The sequence below is a fragment of the Thermobia domestica genome, chromosome 3 (genome assembly GCF_964235325.1).
Source record: "Thermobia domestica chromosome 3, izTheDome1.hap1.1, whole genome shotgun sequence".
Classification (NCBI taxonomy): Eukaryota; Metazoa; Arthropoda; class Insecta; order Zygentoma; family Lepismatidae; genus Thermobia; species Thermobia domestica.
This window is the reverse complement of record NC_137456.1, coordinates 259,160,238-259,187,256: the sequence shown is the minus strand read 5'-3', so window position 1 is coordinate 259,187,256 and position 27,019 is coordinate 259,160,238. Positions and strand designations below refer to the sequence as shown.

General features: G+C 33.8%; 1 protein-coding gene across 3 annotated transcripts in view; it reads right to left on the bottom strand.

Annotated features, from left to right (window-relative positions):
* Window positions 1–9,617: 9,617 nt before the first annotated feature.
* The window catches only part of LOC145681029 (kelch-like protein 5), a 589,536-nt gene continuing 572,134 nt past the window's right edge, over window positions 9,618–27,019 (bottom strand). For all 3 annotated transcript variants that reach the window (XM_081752333.1, XM_081752334.1, XM_081752332.1), the window contains 2 exons: window positions 21,964–22,135; window positions 9,618–20,264 (listed from right to left, as the gene is read on the bottom strand). In XM_081752333.1, the coding sequence (XP_081608459.1) occupies window positions 20,196–20,264; window positions 21,964–22,135 (241 nt within the window). In that variant the 3' untranslated portion in view covers window positions 9,618–20,195. The remainder of the gene's footprint in view (window positions 20,265–21,963; window positions 22,136–27,019) is intronic.

Sequence of the window (27,019 nt, the reverse complement as noted above, 5' to 3'; positions counted from 1 at the left end):
CCACGTTAATATAAAATAAGAAAGTTTCCTCTTCTGGGGGGCGATTGCCCCCCCCCCCTGGATCCGCCCCTGCACCCTAGGTGTTGGAATATTTCCCGCCGGGGCACTTCAGACTCTTTACTTTAAATTCTGTCCAGCATCATCCTCAGCTTTTAAGAAATAGTATTCTCTCAAATGTTCGAACAGTAAAATATTTTCGTTCTCCATCTTTATAAAAACAACACCAATCAAAGTAAAATAGACTACCATTGCACTCGTAGTTCACTCACTGAATGTATTGATTTGGAGCTGTTAAAATCTATGACCAAAAGATGCTTGCAATCAGTACACGTGATTTCCCTGAGCCTGTCTTCATCTTCCGAAAACAGCAAGTGGCACTATGACCTTATCTGTTTTTCTGTGTGTCGGTTACTGACATACGTAGTTCATGCTCCATTGTTCTATTTTGAGAAATTCACTTACAGAAAAGAAATATATGTTTCCGAAAAGAACATACACATATTGTAGTTACTCATCAGAAATGTAACGCAAACTAGGTATGTTACTTAAAAATTTATAACACGTTACCCTTACAGTTGCTTTGGAAAAAAAGTAACGCGTTACTTCCGTTACATTACTTCCCAAGACTGTATGTTTGTATTTTTCATTTACGAAAGTTAGTGTAATTCATAATTTGGATTTTTATAAAGCGATTTGAATAATCGTATAGAAAATGTATACCGCTTAAAATTGAATTAAATCGCAATTACAGTAATCTGTAATATCTTAATTTTCTTATTTATTTACATCAAATGTTTACTTGTTTTATACCTTATAGCATGAGTATTATCTGCTATATAAGATACAGTTTTCTATAAATTGAATTTAATTAGGAAATCAATAGATTGCTATAAGAACAAGTTTCTGAAAAAGGAAGTGTGTAATAATGGATGTATTTGAAATCCATTCTGCGTAATGGTATGACCATTTGCCCTGTCAGTCTTGCAATAGTGGACAGGTTAAAATGTCAATCCCATCATTTTACTTATTTTGCTTCAATGTTCATGGGATTTAGTATAAATTATGAATAATTCATCGACTAATCTAGCAGTGACGAGAAGTCAAATTTAACGTATTTTATAAGATTACCATGAAGCTCATGTCTGTGACACTAAATTCTCAGCTCGATTTCTAATGAAACAACTTTGAACGTATTACATAAGGTTTGGAAACTTCTCTAAAATGTAGGCGATCATCTCATATTGCTCAGTGACGTTAAACTCTAAAGTAACTATTAGCTTAGCCAAGTGATTAGCAAATTGATTTTGGAATTGAACATCCCAATTTCGATTCTCCACTTCCTCGTTGAAACTGTTAATTTTTATGAAACTTAATATTTTAGTAAACCCATGTAATAAAACTCAACGGGTAAACATATTTTATTGTTTAATTTAATTTAATTGTCTCTTCATGTCAAATCATGCTCGATAAAATCAATTTTGGGGTACGAATATTGAATTTCTTTTCATAATACAGTGAAACCTCTACTAACGGACACCTCTATAAAGCGGACACCTCCCATAACGGACATATTTTGTAATCCCCAAACACTGTAATAGGAAAAAACATATTGGTAAACCTCTCTAAAGCGGACACTCTCTAGTACGGACACGGACAGTCTTTCTTGTCTTTTATAGAATTATTTACCTCCGTATTACGGACACTTTCTCTAAAAACAATTGAAAAGTACAGTAAAAATACACTTTTAGTAATTCATACGTAAGTCATCAAGGAAGAACATGAAGGTGTGACAACATTTTGCCTCCTCAACTGTCTCTTCAGCAACCCAGAGGAAGGTACCCTGTTTCACAACACCCTTATATCTTTGCTTGCATTCCACTCCCACCCAACCTGCTTCAGAAACAAAAGTGATTGACAGTTGCCCAATGTTTGGGATGACACATCATTCTACTGTCCCGCTGGAATCTCTAACCAAACAGAAGATAAGTTACGTAATTTTGACCACGGGTACGCATATTGTCTTTTTTTTTTTTAAGTCATTACTGGACTGCAATTAACTCAGAAATTAAAGCAACACACCGAAAACGTAGTAAGTAGCGATAAGTGTAAAGTACAGAGAACTATAACATCTTATTCCCATGTTGTGCCTCGAACATAGGGAATTGGATGACGCAAAATAATGCAGGAACAGTAACATTTTGGTAATATTCATAAATACGCGATTCATGCAAAAATATTTTTTTCTAATTGCATATTACCTTGTTTATTAATTTACGTAAGAAAATATTGAAACCTCTCTAAGGCGGACATCTCTCTATAGCGGATAATTTTTGATTCCCCACAGCTGTCCGCTTTAGAGAGGTTTCACTGTAATTGTAATCTACGATACAGATTGAAGTAATAATATTGGCTTGAACTCCTTTATTACCACTTAACGTTTCTATTCTGCCATTATATCTAATTTTGACTTAAATGTTTATTATAACTAGAACGTGGAAGCTCACTATCTCCAGCTGAGTGCACTATCATATATATCATATATATTGCAATATTGCAGCTTTCCCCCCAAAAAGTGTCGCTTCCACAGGAAAACATAATTTTTCTGGGTTCTTAAGTTGTCAGGAGAGAAACAGCTTGCTCCTATCGCCTATACAGTTAGATAGTTGCCAGATTTAATTGTATTCTTTACTTGTTCACCATCTATCAGGCTGGTAAGCCAAAGAAAGTGGGAGAGTACTATATATATATATATATCTTTCTTTAGCACTACTTTGTAAACGACTGAAAATGCATAATTTCGAGTGGATAATCTTCACAGAGATCTTAAAATTTTGTTTTATATTCTGCCAATTTATGTAACAACATTATTATCATGCTCTCCTTGAAGAACCGTAAGAACAGCTGTGTCAGTTCTATTCACATATTGGTAAAACTAAATCTCGGATGTAGTAGCCACTGTCAATTCTTCGTGTTTTTGTGAACTTTGTGAATGCTAAGGGCAAAGAGCAATTTCTAGCTCAGTTCTCAGGAATTTGTAATGTGTGAGTTTGTTACATAATCTGTAACATCAGGGTAGAAACATGTTAATTCAATCTGAGGTAATGCCCCCTAAAAAGTTAATCTTCTACCCATGTTACTGCAGACTTAATTTGCTTGTATCTACTGTACGTATAATACTGCTGCCGAGGAAAAAGAAGGAAAAAAATTTAAAAAGACTTGTCAGTCCAACGAACACTAAGGCTTCTATGGAGCTAAACAAATAACCGTGACAAAATCATCTGCAGTTTGACAAAATTATACAGCAAAATAATCTGGGTATTACACTAGATTAGTATTGGATCACTATTTTAACTATGAAGTACAGAGAAAGAGGAATAGATTTAGTTTGAAAGAAAAATAGACCATTTTTCAAAAATTTAGAAGAGCGAATCTCAAGCAATTAATATTTAGAATGAATGGGTTATCATTATGTATTTTCGCCAGCACTTCAGGTACCATTTGTATGAGGCGGATTTCCAAGAAAAGTGCTACATATAGAACTTGCAGTAGTTATGATCTATGTTGCTTATACACACTATAAAGATGAGAATTACAGTTTGCGTCTGAATTTCAAAAACAAGAAACGTATTTTATGAAAACAGAAGTGAATCATAAACCGGCCTTTGCTGTTCTTACCTAGCAACCACATTGTTTGGAAACGAAACTGTAAATTTTGGAAGCTTGCACTTTCGTTGTCATCGGAAGTGACGAATTACTTGACTCATCTATTGGTAATAAATGCCATTAATAATTTCTATTTTTATATTATAAGATCAATGCATCTATGAATATGGATGTGTTTGGGAACTTTTTGATCTACAGAATTAGCTCCACCTACTACTTACCTGGACTCTGAACTTTGCACTCCAGTAAATTCGGTGCAGTTAATGAGTGCACAGGCCATCATGGGTGCAGAGCAGGTCGTTCCCTACTACATTATCTTGCTTCCAAAAAGATGAATGACAACGTGACATGATTAATACTGCGTAAGGCCACTATCAGTCTTCAGATCAGCTGTTTCGTCACGATATTGAAGTATATGCCATGAATAATTTCTAGACGAAAATTCTACAATTCCTCATGCAATGCAGAACTCAGTTTTGTCAGCGAGGATAGGAAAAAATATCTGCTCTGGAGTCTGAATTATAGTATTGAAGGTATTTAATAACGTTGAAGTCTGAAGTTAGGATGGACCAGATGTGTTTAGTTCATCCCAATGTTTATGAAACCACGCCGCAACAGCTCCAGAGATATCAATTGACTCATCATCTTCGAAAATTTCGTTTTTGTTCGGAAGCGTCTGAATTAAATGATACGCGTAATGTCCACATAATTACTGTCAATAATACGTCATGCGAATGTAATTGCAAGAGCCATGTAATACCATAGAATTGCGGCCTGCAGCGTCACAGAGATTTCACCATGTTTCACGATAGGGAGGTCACATCGGAGCATAAGCTTCTTTGAGCGTCAGCTATACGTAGACATGGCCTGTTGTTTGAAATAAGGTATAAAGGACTCATCGAACCATATTATATCTCACAAGAAATATTCACCTGCTAAGCCCGTTAAAGGAAGAAATCTGTTTCACATCTTACTGATGTCGGTTACAATATTATTTAGATAATTTCCGTATTCTATGATCGAAAAGTTAGTACAAAATTCTTCACCTTAGATTTTATATTTTTAACAATAAATTAATATAACTTTCAATGCCTGATTTATTTCCTCAACGGCAGAGGTTTAACAGACGTCACTTATACAACAGCAGTCTATTAGATCAGCAATGATTAGACTTGTTTTCTAGCGGCAATGATTATTGGATACTGAATAATAATAATAATAATAATTATATATATAAAATTTATATCCATCGTGTTCATGAAATAAGGCTTTTAAAATGCTAGGAACTTCAACAAAATGTTTTTAAAAAGGATAATAAAGAAAGATATTTCTCCTATCTTTTTGTGTTTCTTTGTATGCTACTGAAAGATCTCTACAAAATAGCATACTTGAGTGTTTATCTTAGTGATCTTGTTTAGAAGTTTATTTTGTCTTTCTTTTGAAAATTCTAAAGGAAGAGTTGCAAAGTCTACGTTTCACAATAAACATCAATCAACTTTTTCCTTCTACTCAAAAAATAGTCGTACTGTGCTGATAACGAGGATACAGCTATATACGAGGATAAGTTGGTAAGTTCTCAGCCTACACAGGTTCAAACAAAGCTAGATATAAAAGTTATATACGTTTATGAGGCTTATAATTTGTGAAGCTACTGTGCAAAATTTGGTTTGACTAAACCAATTTTATTTTATTTTATTTTATTTTATTTTATTATTTTTTTTTAAGGCCCAAAGTGAGGATATCAGCCTACATCCCAGAAATTAGTAAATTTGAACACTGTGCATTCATCAAGTACCTCTTCCTAAAGAGACTCTCGCCGAAGGAGATTCACAACGACCTTGTCACGACATTGGGGGACAAGGCACCATTGTATGCCACTGTGAAGAAACAGACAGTGAACTTCAAACTTGGGCAGTTTGGTCTGAACGATGATCCAAGGTGTGGCAGACCAATTTCAGTGACCTCTCCCGAGATGACTGACGCCATTCACCGGATGATTCTCGACAATCGCCGAATCCCGCTCAAACAGACAGAGGACACCCCGATGGCAGAACTTTCCTTCTGCGATGAGCTTTTTAAGTAAAAAATTTTCTGCAGAAGAAACACTTGTGATTGTTAAAAATAACGTTTTACGCGACATAAAAAACAGACTATATTTATGCGAGTCGTTCGTGCATTTAAGACACCTACACATAGCAGGCATGTTTTTATACTTTTCTGGTGGCTACTTTTTTTTTTTCCTCTGGCAATTTTTCTGCACAGGCGTGGCAAATTTTCTGCGATCACATCGCAGATCGCGGCATGTTCTGCTATGGGGCAGGACACATTAGGCATTAGTCATAAATGGGTGTGGAAAATTATCCATGAAGACTTGGGTATGAGGAAGGTCGCGGCAAAATGGATTCCAAAACTCTTGAACGCAGATCAGAAGCGTGAACGGGTGGAGGCAAGTACGGCAGTTCTGTCCTAATTTTAAGCGGATAAGGCCAAATTTTGCAACGCCTGGTAACAGTGGACGAAACCTGCTTATATTTCTATGATCCGACGACGAAACAGCAATCGGCGGAATGGCGCCACAGAGGTTTTTCACGTCCGAAGAAGGCTAGGACACAGTGCTCCTCTGCTAAGGTCCTTGCTACAATCTTTTGGGATTGTGAAGGAATTCTATTGCTGGATTATCTGAAATCGGGTGAAACCAGCAATGCAACTTATTATACCTCTCTTCTGGACAAACTGAAAGCAGCACTAAAGGAGAACAGACGTGGAAAGCTGTCAAAAGGGGTAATCTTCCTCCAGGACAATGCGCCTCCACACAAGGACGTCTGACATTGCAAAAATTGGAGGACCTACGGTTTCAAATACAGGAACATCCACCTTATTCGCCTGATTTGGATCTTTCCTATATTGAAAATGTTTTTAAAGGGAATGCATTTCAATGGCGCCGATGACGTCATTTCTGAAACAGAGGCCTGGTTTGCAGAGCATTCATCCGACTTCTATTTGTCTGGCCTGCTAGCACCGCAGTAGCGATGTGAAAAGTGCATTGCACTACAAGGGGAATGTTGAATAAAAACACCAAACTTCCCTTCCTATCAACTTGTTTTCTTGGTGAGGGCCAGAACTTATCAACCCACCCTCGTATTCTTTTTATTGTAGGTTCTAACACACGCAGTCTGGTATGAAGTGTGACGTTAGGAAACGCAGCGAGATGGTTATCCCATTGGAGGCATGTATTGGAAAAGAGTAAGAAGCAGTGACTGTTTTCTTTTTGGGGGGAGGGGGTAGCGATAATATATAACCTACAGACATTCCTTGAAAGATGAATATGTAGTATGGAGACTCCTGTATATTACTCCAGCAAGTGTACAATTGAAGCTGCTTGTTCCATAACAGCATAAGTCCACTTTTTGGCACTCATCTGAGCTCTATCGTTTGACATTCAAAACAACACAGGTTCCCGTATCTTCCGCATGTTACTCGCGTGTTGAGTTTTATTAGCACTCAAGTCCATGGACCTGTGTTTTTTTGGTAAGCAAGCAGCCGACATTTAATAAAATAATTGAATACAGATCAAAAACCATAACTGCAAGCAAGACATCAAGCGGCTTAGTTACAGAAATATTCATAATAACACGAAAAGCAAAAATTGATGAGAAAAACTTGGAGAGAGCATACAAAGGTGAAATCCCTCTGAAAGCTGCTAAAGTCAGGGATTTGAAAAATACCTGTCCTCAATTTTACCTGCAAAGGAACCTTACTTTCAGAGACTTATGGACCAGTATGATAAATACCAGACTCCTAGTGCTGAGGAATTAGGAAGTGAAGTGGGATTCTGATTAAGTGAAGGAAAGATATGAGTAAACTAAATGTGTTGTTTGTTGTATTACATTATTGTGAAAATAGAGAGTGGGTTTATGCATACTGACTATTTGTTATTTCATTTCCAGATATTATTGCTTAAACATCAGTATATTCCTTTTCCAAATCAGAGTTATAGTCTCTAAAACTAATACAACAGATTCCATAATAACACAAGTCCAGTATTTTCATTATTTTATTATAGATAAATTACTTGTAATACTCATTATTTTAAAAACTTAGTGGCATTTGTTATTCAGCAACGTGTAAGTATGAAAAAAAATCTGATTTCAAAGTTCAAATTTCCAAGAAATATTAAGTTTTTTCTTTTTAATTGATTTTCTCAATATCTCTTCAGCTGGACTTGTGTGCTTATGGAAGTCAAGGCTTCAATTGTTACTGTTTGTTGAAGTTTAGCATTCCTTTTCAAAAGCGAGGCTATGAAACATGGACCTACAGTTTAAGGTGAAATCGAACCACCTAATGTGCTCAAATTTTACGACTCACTGGCAATTGAAATCAGATTCCCATACACCAAAGATGCAGGCAATAGCCACTAGACTAGCGAATTATGTATTACTAGCCGATTAGGCTACCACTAAGATGTACAAAAATATTTTATTTAAGCGGTCTTTGGTACCCACTAATTAAAAAAAAAAAAATGTAAAATACTTTCTACTAATTAAAATTTGATGTGAAAATCAGTATTTCCGTAAAAGTCACGTTTTACCGAAACACTTTAACATTTCCCTAATAGATATACCCGGAGTTGAGGATCGGATGGCCGGACCCCTATTGTTCTAATGATCTCTACATAGACATCAAATTTTGCCCGAGCGCTTTGTTTGTCTGAGAGTAGTCAGTTGCTTTCACATGTGACTCATGGAAATGCAAATCAAATATCTGCAGAAACATCCTGACAGAGATAAACTTTTTCTGCCATAAAAGACAAGGAAAACTTACAACACAGGAACTTATAGGAAAAGATGAGTTTATTTTCCTTAATAAAAAGTGAAACAGACATATAAAATATACGAATCTATTTTTTGACTCTAAATAACAATATATTGTGGAACATAATAATATTAATGGTGCATTTACATTCCAATTTCTACAAGAAACATATGTGCTCAACGACAATACTTATTATTTGCTAGTGATTGTGTACAAGTGAACCTTTCGATACCTACATTTGAAATAATAATAGTAATAAAGATACAATTTATAAACCAAACCTATGCAAAAGGACAATTTTAACAGGCTGGAAAAGTCATGGCATCAAATCTTCATTACTGCCATGGTGACGACCACGTTTGCTGGTAGTAGCCTACAGCAATACAGTTCATCTGTGGATAACGCATAAATATTTTCAGTATTTACTTTTTATTTCCTAAATAGTAGACAGCAGTATATGGTCTACTAATGGATGGGTCAAGCATCATGTACTTTCGCCATCATTTGCAGTGGGTTCCAAACATGTGCTACATGTGTATTACAATGGCTATGTTCTGTATTGGCCTTGAAATATTATATTGAAAGAGAAAACTATTTTTTACCTTTACTTTTGAAAAATGGAACTTCAAAGAATCAACTGAAGAAACTACTGCATGAAAAAAAATCTGAGTTATATACTGATTTATGATTTCTTTATCTAGCAATCTACTGTTTGGAACCGAAATTGCAACGTTTGAAATCTTACACTTCCGCTGTCACAGGAAGTGAGGAAATTAATGAACTCACTCATTGTTTACTTTTATACAGAGTGGCTTAAAAGTAGATATACAGTCCTGTACTGATTGGTCATGACATTTTATATTATTTACTTATTGTTATCCATACAGGTATTGACTTAGTTTCTTCCTTATCTGTTCTCAATTTATTTTCAATTATATCTTAAGCTCGGAACAAACCAAAGCAAATAAATTTCACTATCTTAATAAATTAAAATGTCATACTCGATCAATGCGGTCTGTATACCTACTTTTTGGGCCACTCTGTATTTGAGTTTTCTCTTTCTTCTTTCTGCAGGTTTTTCCGCTCTATTTTTTCTAGAACTACTCTACGCAGTGAGAACATTGCATTTTAGTGACTTACTCTTCTATTTTTTTTTTCAAACACGTAAAAATGATTTATTTTGTCAATTAAAAGATGCCCATATAAAATGGTATTATAACCAAACTGACTAAACATCTTTAAGTAACTGAAGAACACGAAAACAAATACATAATGTATTGACTAAAAACCAAATTTATGTAATGATTAGGATTGCAATGAAAAAATTGAAAAGTACAATATTCCTACCATAAAACATCAAGAATATCAATTGAACAATTTATATAATTCATTTTTCAAATAAATTTCTATTAGAACTAAGGAAGTTTTGTAATTACCTTAATTTCATCATTGAGTATTAAAAGTGGTTCTTCTAGCAGTGTAAAAGTACCTTAAGCTGCTAGTGTAATGTTTATAATAGTTTTGGATCTTACCTATACCTGACAATAAATAAGTAACAAATTCTGTCGAAAGAATAACTTTTTATTTTTTTAAATTTTTGTGAACAGTTTCAATAATTCTTCATCGTGTATCTGATGAGGGCAGTGGTAAACTGCCGACATATTAACACAAATTATTGATATATAGTTGGTGAATTTGGTCAGATTTCGTTATTTACTTAAAACAACGTGTCTCATTAACAGCCGTGTGCACCAACGAAGTTTAAACGAGCGTTCACTCACACGCGTTCAACATTAAACTTTCAAGTTTAAACGTGGTTCCAGGACTTTTGTTGCATCATTGAAAGTCGAAGTTCAATACATCTCGTTTAAGTAAACTTCGGTCAATTTGTAAAATCGACTCTGATTGGTTGTCGTCTTTTGTCTCTAATCTTCGTTTAACAAAGTAATAAATGAAGAAAACATACCGCGTGCCGGTCTTTTCGACTTTCGAGATTGAGTGTATAGAGTTGTGAGTAGTCTAATTTCAGTGATCGTATTTGTGATGGAAAACATAATGAAACCGCGAGTAAAAAAATTTTCTGAACATGAGAAATGTATTTAATTTCATTAGTGGAAAAATACAAAGACATTACTGAATGTAAACAGACTGACTTGGATCAACGAAGTTTAAACCCCCAAATTTGGCAGTTCAAGTTAAAACCAAGTTTATCTACCATTTGACTGAGACTTAACCCTGAACGTTGTTGGTGCAACAGACATTTTCACCGAGCTTGGTTATGATCCTCGTTCAGCAGTTGGACTTCATTGATGCTAACGGCCATAAGTGTTCTTAAATTTACCAATTCACTAACTATTCTCTTGTTCTAATAGCTCAAAGTGTGGACATTAAAAAAAAAAAAAAAAAAAAAAAAAAAAAAAAAAAAAAAAAAAAAAAAAAGTATTTGGGTATTCTGGTTAAATTCCACCAGGTCTTCCTGACCTAAAAGTATATCTATGTTAATTTCAGCTTTTATGTGTCAGTAAACACCGTAACCTGCCGTAACAACGGAATATTATTGCTTTGACAACTAACTTGGCGAGCACAAACTAATACGTAAACGGAATGAGAATAGTAGTTACTTCTAGTTAAAAACATGTTTCAGAGCAAAGCGTGGACGTCGCCATGGTAACTGAACAGTAGAAACTTGCTACTTTTCCAATCTATTAAAGCAAAGCATATCTAAATACGACGGGTTTAATAATAATAAAAAATAGTGTTACACTTTCAAATAACTTCAAAAATGTCCCATCAAGTATTTTTTTTTTTTTAAATACAAAGATTTCATCTAATCTAAGTACAACAATGATAAAGTTTACTAAAATGACAACGAAAATGACGCAATTATATTTATAGTCCTTTTAAAACTATCTCACTGTACCGTAAATTTTGCTATCTATGTGCTTCTCTATTATATCATACTCTTGCTATTTCATACTTACGAAACAGTAAGGTAAAATGTCTCCATTCTAAACTCGAGGTTTAATTGTATCATTTTGACAAGCCAATTCTTAATGAATCAAGTAATTTATCTCGATTGTACACAAATATAGGACTATACAACACGTATGAAGAGATGTAAACAGTTTACAATTTAGGATTATTTTTATACATAGTCTACATATACATACATATATACACAATTTGGAAAGTTTTATACGAAGAAGCGGTGATTATTGAAAAGAAAAACCTCAAACGCATAAGTGAAGTGTTGAAATTAATTTAAATTTATCAAATTGGCTGCTATATCTGTTACACAGTCGGGTAAAATGTGTGGTGATAACCAGACCCTCAAAGGTACTAATTATTACTTTTTGTTTCACAGTACTTTTTAACTACTAAATTATTGCGAAACCCGAACTTTGAAATTGTTCTTTCTTTTACGCTTTTGAAAGTAAATTGGTAAGAAATTGAATTTAGATATACATGTACATAGACTCCCCATTTTCATAAAGAAACACGTGTTCTGCTGAAAACAATTAATGCTGTCTGCAATTTTTTTAAGTCGAGAGAAAGTGAAATGTGGATTTACATTTTTACAAATTTCTGTTCGAGTTTACGTAATCAATATTATACACAAGCATAACCGGTTTTCACAAACGTTCATTACATTTTTTAAAAAATGTATAAAAGGTATGAACGATTCGGGAATGGTCGCATAAATGTTCAGAATGAACATAACTGGGAAGATAGTAGAAGCAAAAGTACCTGAAATAATTCCAACGTATTCGGAAGAATCTATGTACTTTTTTTCCTTTTCCTTTCGCCCATTTAATGTTACATTTAGCACGTGAAAGTTCAAAACCAACGTGAAGATGATCTGGCTACCCTCTTTATCTAATACTTATTTATCCGCTTATCAGCCACTGGGATAAATGTGTGAAAAGAAGGTTAACATATTGAATAATATTACTTGATATTTCAAGTAATGAACTGTTTTCAAGTTGTTCTATCCACACTATAATAATGTCACACTTGAAAGTAAATGTGACTTAATTATTTAAAACCGAGGAAATTCGTACATTCTAAACAAGTCCACGAATAAAGTGTTCATGTGACGCTGACATTTTTAGTGTAATTTAATTGTATGCAAAAGTCTAGAAACTTCTCAACTAGGATGTATGGTGAAGCTTCGCAACTTTTCATATTTTTGCAAAAATCAGAAAGTTTCTTGCACATTAGCAGATATTTTCAAAAATAATTTGTTTCCTTTTATTTTATCAACATACTCTACACTTACGTGTCAGGAAACTATGAAACATTTCAACACTATGATCTTCCATAGTGCACTAAATACGTAATAGTACATATTTTGAATTTTCTCTAAGCGAAAGAGTTTTAATTGCTCATTGAAAACTTCAAGATTTCATTAGGACACGGAAACAACTAGACTTGTCAATAATTCGAATACTACTGCAGTATCAACGATTCTTCGTACAAAATTTTCAGCACCATTTCTCTTTCCAATTACATTTCTATTTTAAAAGGGAATTATACAATAAATTGAATTATAATGAAATCGAGATCTTTCAGATGAATTTTTACTCATATGTCAGGTGCAACGTAAAAAATAGTTTGAACGAAGCACTTAATTTTTCTCTCTAAACATCATCATGTACACAATATGGACATTAAACATTTGACAAGGTTCACATTTTGACGGTAAGAATATGCTTGGAAATTCAAAAATTTATCCTTCTGTACTAATATACGAATCTCACAATTTATTAAGCTAAAGTGGTGTTCATCCATTTGTTCTTCCTGTTGTTTGAATGCACCATACTAAAAAAAAATATCAAGTACATATCCTATACAGAACATTGGTCTTTCCCAAAAGACGTTATATCACAGGTTTGAACACATTGTAATAATTTTGAAAGGTCATATTGGCCTGTATTTATTTTCTCATTTATTATAATACTAACTTCTACAGAAGTAATTAATGAGATATAACTAATTCAGCTACAAAACACACTGATTAATGAAATGGTATACTTATCATAAGCCTACAAATAAAACACACCTACAAATAATTGAAATTTACAATAGCGTATACGAGGCACATCGGAAAATAAAGCCAGATTATAATTTTTAAAAGAAACTTTAAAATAAACGTCAAGTTTAGTATGAACTAAGAAGTGCTTGCAAGTGTATCTCATAAGTCGGGTAATGTACTAATACACGAATTATGCCGTAGCGCTCTTCGAAATACGTTTGGGACAGAACCTATAGTTTGTTGCTTACACTCCGGTAATTCGAATGGCTGATGCAAAAATCTCGCTTTGTATATTGTAATGTGCCACGTGCTTGTGTTTATAAACATCACACATGTTCCTGTTTGTAAACAACATGTATTTTATAATGAAGTAGTACACCTCACGTTGGCTTACTACAAAAGCACACGACAGACTATCAGCACCACTTACAGTCATATGATGACAAGGGAGCAGTTCCGCCACCGCCAGCCGAAGTGTCTATATAACGAAGAGGATTTGATGGACAGTTATTAGTTAGCAATTGGTTGCTTTTTTTTTTTTTTATTCAGCTTGCCTGGAGTTCTAGGAAAAGCAATACCTTAATGCCTCTAGTTTGCTGCGAAACTCTAGGCTTCTCTTCCTTCTGTTTTAGCTTGCACCGAGCTCTTGGAATTTCAACCTCAGTTGCTTAATTTACTTTGGGGCTTTGTAATTTTTTTGTAATCAATTCCAAAGTCTAATTTTACTCCACCTACCTTTACCTACCTCTCTACAGAGAGAATTTTACAATATGTAGAAAAGAAAAATGATCCATTTTTTGTACTAAGCTTTGTACTGAATCTGATAAATACGAAATCATGTTTCACTTTTTATTATCTCTCTAAAAGGAGTCAGGTTAAATTCATGCAAGTGTCTTCATTTAAGCCTTTTTTGTTTGTTTATTTGCTGAAGTTTAGTGCCTTTTCACTTTCGAGTGACGTAAGGTGAGAAGAAAATATGTGATCATGAATAAATCGAACTGAAGATTTTACCAGATTTACACACGTCGAAAAAATATTTTTCGATATCCGTCCGTCTGTTCGTCCGGAGGTGCAGTCGCCTAGAAGCCATACTGTTCAACGTATCTGAACCAAATTTTAAACTTGAGATTATTATGTGATTCTTCATGGGAAAGAAGAATCGTATTTTATTCCAACTCTTAAAAATATGAGTAGTTTACTCAAGGGTGAATATAAAAGATTACAGTTTTCTAAAAAATGGATCTAAAAAATTTTGTTTAGATTTCGTAAATTAATTTCTGATTAAAATCTCATACGTGATATAAGTATTTCTCTGGGGAAATCAAAAAGGGGTTGTTTAATTTTTTGAAGGGGGGGGGGGAGCGATTTTCGCAAAAAAGTCATATTTTATACATAAATATTTCATCAATAACTTTACAATAAACCATAACTCATTTCTCCTGAAAAACTCTACGAGAGTAGTTTATTCTTGGGGTGAATTTCAGACTATTTCTCCAAAACGAATCAAACGATTACCTTCCATATTTCATAAAAAAAATTCCATTAATAATAACGTGACACTGTGCATAACTAACTTGACGTGAAAAGATATACGAGGTAGTTTATTCTTGGGGGTAAGTGTTTTCGGACCGTTCTCTCAAAACAAGTAAGGCGATTTTGTTCATATTTCATAAATAAATATTTCTTTAATAACTCCATAAGGCTGTGTAAATTACGTCTTACAAAAAATTCACAAGGGGTACTTTACGCTTTTTTTGGGAGGGGGGTTTGTGAAATACGACTCATGCGATTTTGTTGATATCTGATTAACAAATATTTCATTAATAAAATTTAACATATAGCATAAGTAATTTCCTATGAAAAAATCTACAAAGGGTAATTTACTTTTGAGGATTTTTTCGGCGAAGTTTGTAATTTTGTCATGTAAAAACATGACATAACTGTCTATTATGGCTGAAAAAAATCTATAAAATCTCAATTAAGATGCCTCGTTGCAGTAAATAACTGAACCAATTTAACATTTTTGCGGTTGCTGCGCAAACGTCAAACCGTCATTACATTTCGAAGATACAAAAAGACTTTATTCTCCGGACTGGCCTCGTATCACTCATATGCAAGACATTTTAGTACAAGTGTGCATTTCTACCTCTCACAACGCAAATGTAACTAACAGTACAAATCGAACTTTTTTGCCTTGCATGTTAGTTGACTACAATGTGTCTTACAAGAAGCCTCCTTGCACTAAAGCAAAAAGTAAACTTAAAGCGAATAACTTTTATCTTTAGATTTACATCAAAGTACTAGGAAGAATGTAACAAAAAAATGAGCTTAGTTATGGAAACAACAGTGTATTAGCTGTTTCTTTGATGTGTTTATTAGTATCACTTCATTAGTGTGAAATTGGTCTCTTGTAGTATTATACGAATATAATTTATAGATTTACTCCTACACATGCTATCATTAATTATTTATGGCTTCTATTCTGTGCTTGTCCTGCAAAGCTTAAAGAACGGATATTTTTTTCATTCATTACACCATCACCATACTGGAATGATACATTACCGAAAAACTAAAAAGAGCAACTTTGTCACAGTACTGTCGGCAACAAAAATTCTATCTCGAGTCTACATGAATAAATAAATTCATCAGTTCACCAATGCTGTAATATTATTTAATACTCCTCATGTCAAAATCTTATTTTCTTTTTTTCCGTATTTGCAACTTTTTCAATTCAGCTTGGTTATTACTTGAGATATTTTACTAATATTTTCCAGTTTTACTTGTTTATTTATTTTGTCAGTTTGATTTGCTACAAATTAATCACTGAGTAAACTGAAGTTTTGAAAATGGTAAAAAAACACTCGGCACTGGAAAGAATGACATTTTAGCTTAGTTTCAGCAAAGAGCGTTAACTGACGATCTTCTTTCTTTCTTTGTAACAGGTGTTCTACAAATGGCGACCACGGACTACAGAGAACTATTCTTCAAGTCAAAATAAAGCGAAAAATATATATAATTGTATACCTTTCGGAATCTAGTTTGGAGACGCGAATTGTATTATGTGGCAACGTTGCAGATAAAGAACCATAGAACAGATCTACGACTCCATCAAATAGTTACATCGATTCTTTCCAGATGGCAGCTAAAGTCGATATAGATTAATACTATCATCACTTATTAGTATAACAATCGATTTAACTCCTTAATGTATTTGGATGCTAATGTTCCAAGTTAATATGCGACGTTGCCACAGCAGCTGAAGGAGGTCCCGGAGGGCAAACCATCATATAACATTTTCGCTTTATGTTGGCCTGTAGAATAGTACTCTGTGGTCCGTGGACGCCATTTTTAGAACACCCTATTATATATATATATATATATATATATGTATGTATTTTGAGAACAAGTTCTCAATTAACACATATTTTGAAGAAAATTAACTTATGCTACAAATATTGAAAAAAATTAAACGGTTAAAAATTGAACAGAAGTTTTGTTGCCGACTGTACAATGAATACAAACAAAGCATTAAAAAAACCCTCAGTTGTTTGTAAATACTTAATTCTAAAAAGTAAAATACACCCTTTCTAATCACATAAAAATTTCTCACCAAGAATTATTAACAATCCTTTATTCCTTTCTTTTGAGATCAGTAAGAATAATAATTAATACTGATAATAATACAAATAATACATAATTATTATCCTTATACATTTATATCAAATTTCCAGCGGAATAAAAGCAGCATAAATATAACTAAACAAAGAATTCAAATACACTTTCGTTGGAATGTTGTTAAATACATGACTAGTATTTCTTTCAAAGATCATATTTCAAGAAGGAATATGTATTTATCGTAACAATGTTAATTCTGCCAGAATAACAATTACACGTTAATAACTTCTGTTATTAGCATAAACGGAATTCTGCAAAAGACATACTAAATAGTCCATAAGTAAAGTATTAAAGAAAAATGCAACTTCTTCGTTAGACAGAAGCATGAAACCTTATAAATGACCAATAGAAGGAGGTAATTAGGAATAATATTTAAGAAATGACCATATTCCAAACTATTCAAACGTCTGGAAATAATTATATAGCTGTACACGTTCGTTTTAAATTACAAATTCATTTGGCAGTTTAATATTGGAAGATATTTGGTTCGGTAGTTTAGATAGAATTTTGTACATGGGTTTTGATATCTTAACTTTCAGATTTCTGACTTCAATCATATTTTTAGAATATATATATATATATGGAAATTTCATTCACATATTGAATCTTTTTATTATAAAAAAAACACATTTTATGGACTCTAAGTTAATAATTATTATTAATGGTGGTCAATACGACGCCACAGATAATGCGCACACGACTTATTTTACCTAAAAATGCGCATATTTTTAATTAACGTATAATTGTATCTAAATGACATTATTTTAGTGACTAATAACGTTGAAGAGGTAATGAATTATTTTGAGACTTATATTTTAGAAAACAATTTGATATTCATAATAGTAAATAAAACAAAAACTTATGTTGAATAATATGACTATGCATTCTCCTTTTAGTGTACCCTATTAAACGTTTAACCTCTTTTTCTACAAAAACTGTTTTACAAAACGTTTAGTTAATTAACCGTTTTCTCAGTAATTTTAAACATCTGTATGCTAGAAAATGCTTTTGTTTATTAATCGTTTGTAAACGAAGCGTTTAAAACGTTAACATCCATTTTTTTTTTTTTAATATTTGAAGAAACTACTGTAATTTCTGAAATGTCATAAAAAAATTGAGACACGGCACATTGAAATAATGTTCTTTAAGGTGTTATACCCCATGGTTCTACTATATAAACTGTAAATAATTAAGAAAATAGTTAAACATACGGAATGCATATATATATATATTCCGAACCATGGAAAATAGAGCAACTTTTTGGGTTAACTATTACTCTGGAAGTTTAGCGACTATCATAATGACTATTCAAACTACAAACATTTCACTTTCGTTTTCTACAAAAGGTCCAAGTTTACATATCTTTTAAAAATATATAACAAATGAAGTTTACAGCCAGTCGAGTTTTAATTATTTTCAAGAGCATCAGTTCGTTTTCATCTCTTATTTCGTTACATGAAATAATGTCTCTCCGTAAGACTATTTTGTATTTGTTTAGGTAGAAAATCAGAATTTTTGGTGATGATTGAGGATCGTAAGATAATTGAGAAGAGGGATTATCTGAAATAAGATGTAGTGGACTCCGCTCTACATACTCAGAATCAACAGATAATATGCTTATTACACATCACTCTCTAAAAGTAAACTGGCCAAGAACAACAAAGATTGAAGCTGTTAATACAATGACAGCCACGCATCAACTATTTATAGAAATGACGCATATGTGACGCTTTTTAAATAATAACCAGTAGTGCATAGATAGAAGACAATTGTCACTTTGAAGCTATGGATTGTAAAATTTATTCTTTAAAATTTGTTTCCAATAGTTTTTGAAAAGCATGCTTCTAAACCTGAAATTTAACATCTGAATATATATATATATTTAAAAAGCATGTTTCTAATCCTGAAATTTTCCATCTGAAAATTTTGTTTCCAATATTCTTTCTGGAAAGAATGTTTCTTTCCAGAAACCGGAAATTTATCATATGAAAGTTTAATTTCTAATATTTTTAAGAACATGTTTTTAAACCTAAAATCTTCATTTGGAACTTTTCTTAGGGCTCCCACAAATTTATATTTCCTTCTCTTTCTTTCTTTCTTTGAATGAATAAAGAAAACAAAGAATGAAATTGGGGGGAAAAAAGAGCATGAATGACTACAATGAGTAACTATTTTTAAGTACGATTTCCTTTGACAGACATGGGGCGTAATCCTAAATTACTTAAAACTGCATTCAAATTGGTTCATACCCTTCCGAATTTTTGATGGAATATTACACAGGGAAGAGTCTACCCCTTTTGCTGGCAACTGTAAAAGAATATATAAGCCTTATTGGAACAGAGTTCTGAGCAAAATGGCGGCTAACGAATAAATTGTGCTTCACACTTAAGAAGTAATGTCCCATTTAATTATTCCATATTTATGTTTAAAATTTCTTATTTAAAAAGTGAAATGTTTATAACTTGAGACCTTTTTTGAAGATATAAAAATAAATAACTAGGAATTTTCCCAAAATGAATACACAAAAATTTTAATATTATAATACAACTTTCACTGGTTTATGGCACTAACTAAGGTCAACTTGATATATCTGTGATTTCTACATGCTGCATGTTAAACCAGGGAAATTCTACGCACAAATTTGTGTTTAACATGACAAACATAATTGTGTTATAACTTGAGATTCAAATCATAAAAGAATGCGTTATTGGCACCACTATGCCAAGAAATATTTATCCAAAATTATTTGTGCATGACTATAGATGGTATTTACTTACTAACATTTTTTGCTTCGTTAAGTTTACCTTCTCGCTGCCTTTGCTTTACTAGTCTTTACCTGGAATGTTTCGAAATAAACGCTTTAAAGTAAATCCGGTACACGATATCGTATGGAATTGTAAAATATCTCACGAATTTCTAGTTTATGATTCTCTCTTTTTTTCTTTATATTCTAAACTTGCGGAAACATGATGAATACGTCGAAATATTCAGTGCTATATCCCGGTCTTAATCAACAGGGATATTGGTTCTTTATGACTACAATGCAAGCTCCAGCGCGTCCAGTGTTCAAGGGAGACACCTGAAGAAAATAGAGAGACAAAAATGTTATTTCAATTGTAATGTAAAACTGAAAAATGAAAAAAAAAAAAAAACTTTTACCTAGTATCTTTTAAAAACGTTCTATCTCTTATGAATATCTCTTATGAATATAATGATCTATCTCTTATGAATACTCACGAGTTCATAGTTACAAGACCATTTCTCATCGAAAGTGATAATCTGATGCAGGGAATCTTTCCGATTGTAACTTACATTTAGAGAACTGGATACCTTAAGGCAGCGATTCATATTGGCAAGTGTCAACTCATGTAGTACTCTGAGTTCAAATTTCTAATCTTACGGAGCCGCTAAGTAACTGGTATGGAGTATGCCTAATTCATCTACAATGGAAGGAACATTTTTCCGATGGTTCACTTCCACGGTGTTTCTAAGGAGCTCACCTGAGTATGATATTGATCGTTGCTCCGGGGCTCATTTTGCAATGCTCTGTATGCTTTCAACATAATTGTGTGAACCGACTCGCAGCACGCTCACTGTCATGATACTGACAGTCCGTGGTGGCCCCGCGTAGCGTAGTCGCTAACGCTCTCGCCTTCGGTGCGAGCGGTCCCGGGGTCTATTCTCGGTGGGGGCAATCGGTCCAAAAAGTGTAAAAAGCTTTTTCAGGCCAGCCATCCTGAATGAGGTTTCCCTCATTCACACCAGGCAAACGCCGGGGTGGTACCTAACTTATAGCTTCCAGGCTGCTTCCTTCCTTCCCCAATCCTTTCTTCCTTCTCTTTCCCCGGAGACGTCATTCCTCGTATGTTGACGGGTTAAATGGCCATAGATGCCGAAAGCCCAAAAATGTAAATCGTAAATCCTACTGACAGTATGTGAAGTGTGACTTAAATAGCCCATATTGAATATATTAACAAATACATCGTTTAAGGATTAGCGTGTAACCGACGTGTCTTAAACAAATATCCCAATTATACGGGATATTATATTGCACATTAGTTTATAATTGACTACATTAGAAAAGATACATATATTATAATATTAAGCATGTTGTAATATTTTACATAAAGAAGAGAAAAGCTAAAATAGAGGACGGACCAAGTGGAAGACGAAATTGAGTGTATTTCCCTATTTAAAAGATATTAAAATTGAAAGGTACCTTTCTTTTTCTTCTCTAAATCCCAAGCCGTACTATTTAAAAATTTATTGTTGGTAAGCAGTAAGTTTGATAAGTAATCAGGTATGAAAAATATCCCAGGAATAAGTGTATTTACAACAATTATATTTTGAAAATAAAATACAAAAAGGAATGAAAGAAGAAAGTAAAGTATTATTGATGACAACATCGTGTAGATATTGATACACCGGAACAGAGGTAAGTTCTAATTTTGTTTTGGTGCGAAGCATTAAAGTTCTGTCTTGTGTTGTTAATTAATTATGACTGATCATCAGATAGTGGAATAATCATCTGTAATATAAATTTTATCTCTGATATGTGTCACTCTAGTATTATATATATTTATCTTCCTCCCTTGATCCATTCATTATTTAAGGCAATGAGATTTCAGAAAACAGATAAAATAATTTAAATAATAATTATACTAGATACAGAGCCGCACATCCACAGTAAATAAATAAATAAATACAAAGAAAACAATTTGAATGAATTAAACGAACTGAAAATACAACGTAATATTGAATACATGAACTCTGCTAACCTGTTGCCATTCATTAGTCTGTGGGTCGTAAGCCTCAACTAGGCTTAGATACTGTTGACCATCGTAGCCACCTACGGCAAAAAGTCTATCTCCTAGAAGGGATACACCAATTGCGTCTCTTCCTATACTCATGGAGGCTACTGTCGTCCACGTATCAGTCTTCGGATCGTATCTGTAAAAAAGTACACTTGTTAATTTTAAGCTGCCATAAAAAATAGATTTAAACATCTCACAGTGAAACCCTTTAACTTTGATTTCTACTTATCTTGTACGTTGGATACTTCTCTGTCCTGCATACTGGCCACGAAAATTTGAAACAAAGCTGGACACCTAAAAGAGACAGCACAAAGGTAAACGAGAATGAATCAACCGTTGACAGCAAGTTATGATCTCATGATACGCCAGATAAGATTGCTGGAATTCGGAAGGTGAGGGAGTAAAACAGATTACCTATTCTCATGAAAAAAAAAAAAAAAAAAAAAAAAAAAAAAAAAAAAAAAAAAAAAAAAAAAAAAACAATGATGAGATTTCAAGATCAGGTGAAGGGGGGTTGGCAGAGTGGCCAACTGTATTTGGTGTGAGAAAATTGGAAGAATAAGTTACAGAAGAGGAAAGAGACCCTCGTAACTGACTTGTTCACGAAAAATTGAAATTCTCGAAAAACAACCATATGCTGCAGAAATTATTTTTTCTCTGAATTTTGTTTCCCTCTGTGTCTCTGCTACTGTTGAAGTGTTAAGTGTTTAGTTAACTGCTAACATATTATGTACATTACACACTGCATTGTACAATATGTACCTTGTATTGCATTACACAGTTCAATCCAAGATATGTTTCCACATGATATTGTAAAAGAATTCACACTAGCAACATGATATGTTAGTACTGTTCCGCATATACTATAATGTACTGACGCATGTAGTAATGTAGTGTTGTTTATTACGCAGTAAGGCTATGATTCAAACCTCTACCCTTTTATCTCAGACATATACTTCTAACAACGTCAGCTTCGAAAGAACCGCAGATGTACGGTTTAGAGGGGTTTTACTGTTTAGTCGCAAGTAAAATAAATAAATAATAAAATCAGCTATTCGTTTCAAACTTACTGCTAAGAGAACGTGTAAGAAGTACGTACTTCTGTTAGCAACTGTATTATCACATTAAAAATGGTTGCTCTGCTTGCAACGAGCGAATACTTTTGTTGGGTAAAAGACCAATGGAATACGTAAAACTCGAATAATACGAGACAAAATTATTCATATAAAAGGGATCATCAGAGGCTATACAAAGTATAAAGTAATGAGTATCGACTGCAGCTTTGATAAGAACATTCAACTGAATTCTATTTATTCTGTCGAGAAACATTCATCAAAAACTCGGTTAAGGATTTTTCTTATTATCGATAATAATTTGGCTTCAGAATTCGTTCGTGCTCCCAATGCTCAAGATGCATAAGCTTAAATTCTCCTGATATGTCCTCTCGCAAAAACATTACTTGCTTTTAAATATACATAATAAGTCTGTCCCCTTCAAGGGACAAGCTTAATTAAAACATGTTTCTGTATAAATTACAAATATTTTAATACATTATTTTAGTTACTATTATAAATGTTTATACTTTTTTTCTTTAATTCTTTCACTTTTCACTTTCCATGACACACGCTGCCTCATGCCAACGTTCATGTGGACATCCGCACTGGGGATCCCTACCTACCTTCAGTAACTACATTATAAACTTGGTTGGCGAAGCTCTTCGCAAAAAGTATTTAAACAGTTTGATTTTTTTTTCTACTCCGATCGATGAAGGCATATAGGACACAGAGGAATAGGTTTCTTGGTTGGCTACTACTTGGCACTGCTAATTTGCTCCCTTGAATCATTTGAGGTAATACTATCAGGCATATTCTATAATTATTTCATAAGTTGACTATACTTATGTAGCTAAGTCAGCTTTTGTACAACCAAGCGTGGCCAACTTTACAAAACTCAGTTATATTACGATGTGAAATATCACCAGATATTATACAGTGAAACTTCTGGTATGATACAAGGTGCTAACTTATTGTTAGTTATATTAGAATGAGAAAAATCACCAGATACTGTCAGGCTTGTGGGCCTGGACCCAGGGCGGCAGAAGAAATTTAAGGGAGAGCTATACTAAAAATAATGTTGACATGACATGGCGACCGAGTTTCCCATTATCGCTTATTAGGTACCGTAGATGCGGGCTACTTGGACCCAATTTTGCAACAAATTCGTTCTTTCGGCCTATTTTCATCCACGAAAACTCGAAAGTTATTGTTATAACCCATATTAAGTGGAACTACAGGCTTTATTGCACATATCGAGGACAGTTTTAGTTACATATATTGAAAACAAAGCACAGGCGATTATTGTAAAAAATGGGTCCAAGTAAGACTCGCGTTCGGGCTACTTGAACCCACCCCCATATTTTCCTACAGAAAACCATTGAAATCTGCTCTGAGACTAAGTAGGACGTAGGTGTTCAAAGAACAACACTTTTTATTTACTGCAAACCACAAAGAGAACATGTTAAGAGGTATTATCAAATATAATGATTGTAATAGCTGATTACGTTTACTTCTGCAGCTGCACGAGCCCTATCTATATTAGCAGCGAATCTAGTCGTTGACTGGAGGTGCATTTTCTAAAATAACCTCACTCAATCTCGACTGGGAAGATTGTTTTAGAAAGCAATGACAGTTCTCCCATGCATGGCTAAATAGAACTTCACAATAAATCTGAAATCAAGTTAATTAACGAGGAATCCAAAATCACAAACTTTATCAAGATGACTAGCGAAGGCTAATTCTTCTTCTTCAGTGAACACTTTCAGATGGCCCGGATTCTGCCTTGACCTATTCTTTCATCTTCTTTCTATGGTGGAACGACTTATCTTGAAGTGAGCTTCTGTTTCTTTTCGCGACATTTTCCCCGACTGAATTGCTGATAAACATTCTTCAAGCTGTTATGAAAAATCAGCATATTTTCGACCTGCAGGCAATCTTTTATATTGATGTACCATTTTGTACCGTTATCCTTAAGGAAACAATGAAAAGTCCTTACTTGTGTGACACGTGACAACAGACCTTTATTTGTCATTGATAAAGATAACAAAGGATGGGGTGGGATAAAGATAACAAAAGATGTGGGACAAAATATCCATGTTTTCCAGGTCATATGTACACACTTCATATACTGTATAATGCAATTACGCACACATCTTATTGTATATGAGAAAGTTTACCATGTCAGTTACATTAACCTATATGTAACTACTTATGTGTTTACTTAGCATTGGTTCCACTTCCTTGCAAATAGTGTCCACACATAAAAGTTTGGCGCTCAATAAATACACTCTTTTCGTCAACGACCTTTCTCACCAATGCTGCTCAATCGTAGCCTACCAGAGAACTAGTTTCAATGTGTGTACGCCTGCATTATGATCCCATCTAACGGATCTAACTCTGAACTCACTCATTATTGCATTGCATATGGGACTTTAAACGAGTTTTTGGTATGGGTCCAAGTAGCCCGCAATAACGGTACCAGTGTAATCCGTGCATTTGGTTCTGTACACTCCGCCTCACTGGTGGTGGAACAATGTAAGAGAGTATAGTCACATTGTTTACACCTTAATGCAGTCCTGGATACTGTACAGTAAAACTTGATGTTGGAGATCAAGAGTGCTAGGCTAGAGTTGTATTGTGTTGCGAAACATCATATACTGCACAATGGCTATTGAGGTAAGCTGACTGTTGGGGATGAAGAGTGCTAAGTTATTTTTAGTTGTATTAGGGTCCGAAATATCATCAGATATTGTACGGGAAGAACGAGGAGGACTTTTCACAAGAGTGGAAAGAATCAATCATTGTTCCAGTTCACAAGAAATGCGACAAAACTGACTGCAATAATTATCGAGGCATTTCTCTTCTGTCAATATCCTATAAAATCCTCTCCAACATCCTATTAGCAAGACTGACCTCATACTAGATGAAATTATTGAAGATTATCAGTGCAGATTTAAGGGAAATCGATCAACTTCCGACCAGATATTTACCACTCGACAAATACTTGAAAGGAAATAGGAATACAGTACTCCGGTACATCAATTATTTATCGATTTTAGGAAGACCTACGAGTCGGTTAGGAGGGAAACATTGTACAAATCCCGAAAAGCTAGTCAGATTAATTAAGATGTGTTTAAATGAATCTGAAAGTAAAATCCGAGTAGGAAAATTCTTGACCACAAGCTTTTACGTCAAGAATGGCCTTGAAAATTTATACCACTTCCTGCTTCAATAAAATGTTAAGAATACAGATGATATATATCTTTGGAACGTTTACTTGATTGTAGAAAACCGCTTCTCGTTACCTATTACAATTTTTGCTTTACGGTGATCAATATTAAAAACGGAAATATTTGATTTCTATCAGTTCAGGTTTGAATAGAGGGTTAAGAAAGAGGGAACCTAATATTGAAAAATTTGTTTGAAGACTTCAGATTCTCCAGGAATAAACATAAGGATAAACTAACGGATAAGATAGGTAGATAATAGAAGATAGAAGATATTATGGAGAAACAAATCACTACATACAACTGCCAGTAAAAGTGAATATCCTCTCCTTTACATTTTTTAAACCCTTTAATTGGCAAGCATTGATAGCATCACCATTAAAATATTTAGTTTGCTTTTATGGTTGAACCATGTCTTCCTGATCGTATTTTCGTAGTCCAGTCGTTCTTTCAGAAAAAAAAAAAATGTTCCGGGGGGCACAGGCAGTATTCCGGGGGGGGGGGGCACTTCTGGTACTATTTTATTTATTATTATATTATAGACATATTATTTTGGTCTCGTCCGGGGAGCACTCTCAGAGCTCCGGGGGGGGGGGGAGGGCTGTGCCTCAAAAACATGTCTGGAAGAAACACTGTCGTAGTATTTTATTTTTGTACTTTGGTTACAAAATGCAGAATGTTTATTTCAAAGCAACATAAAGTAGACCTTATGTGTTGCTACTGAGCAGCATTGCCCTA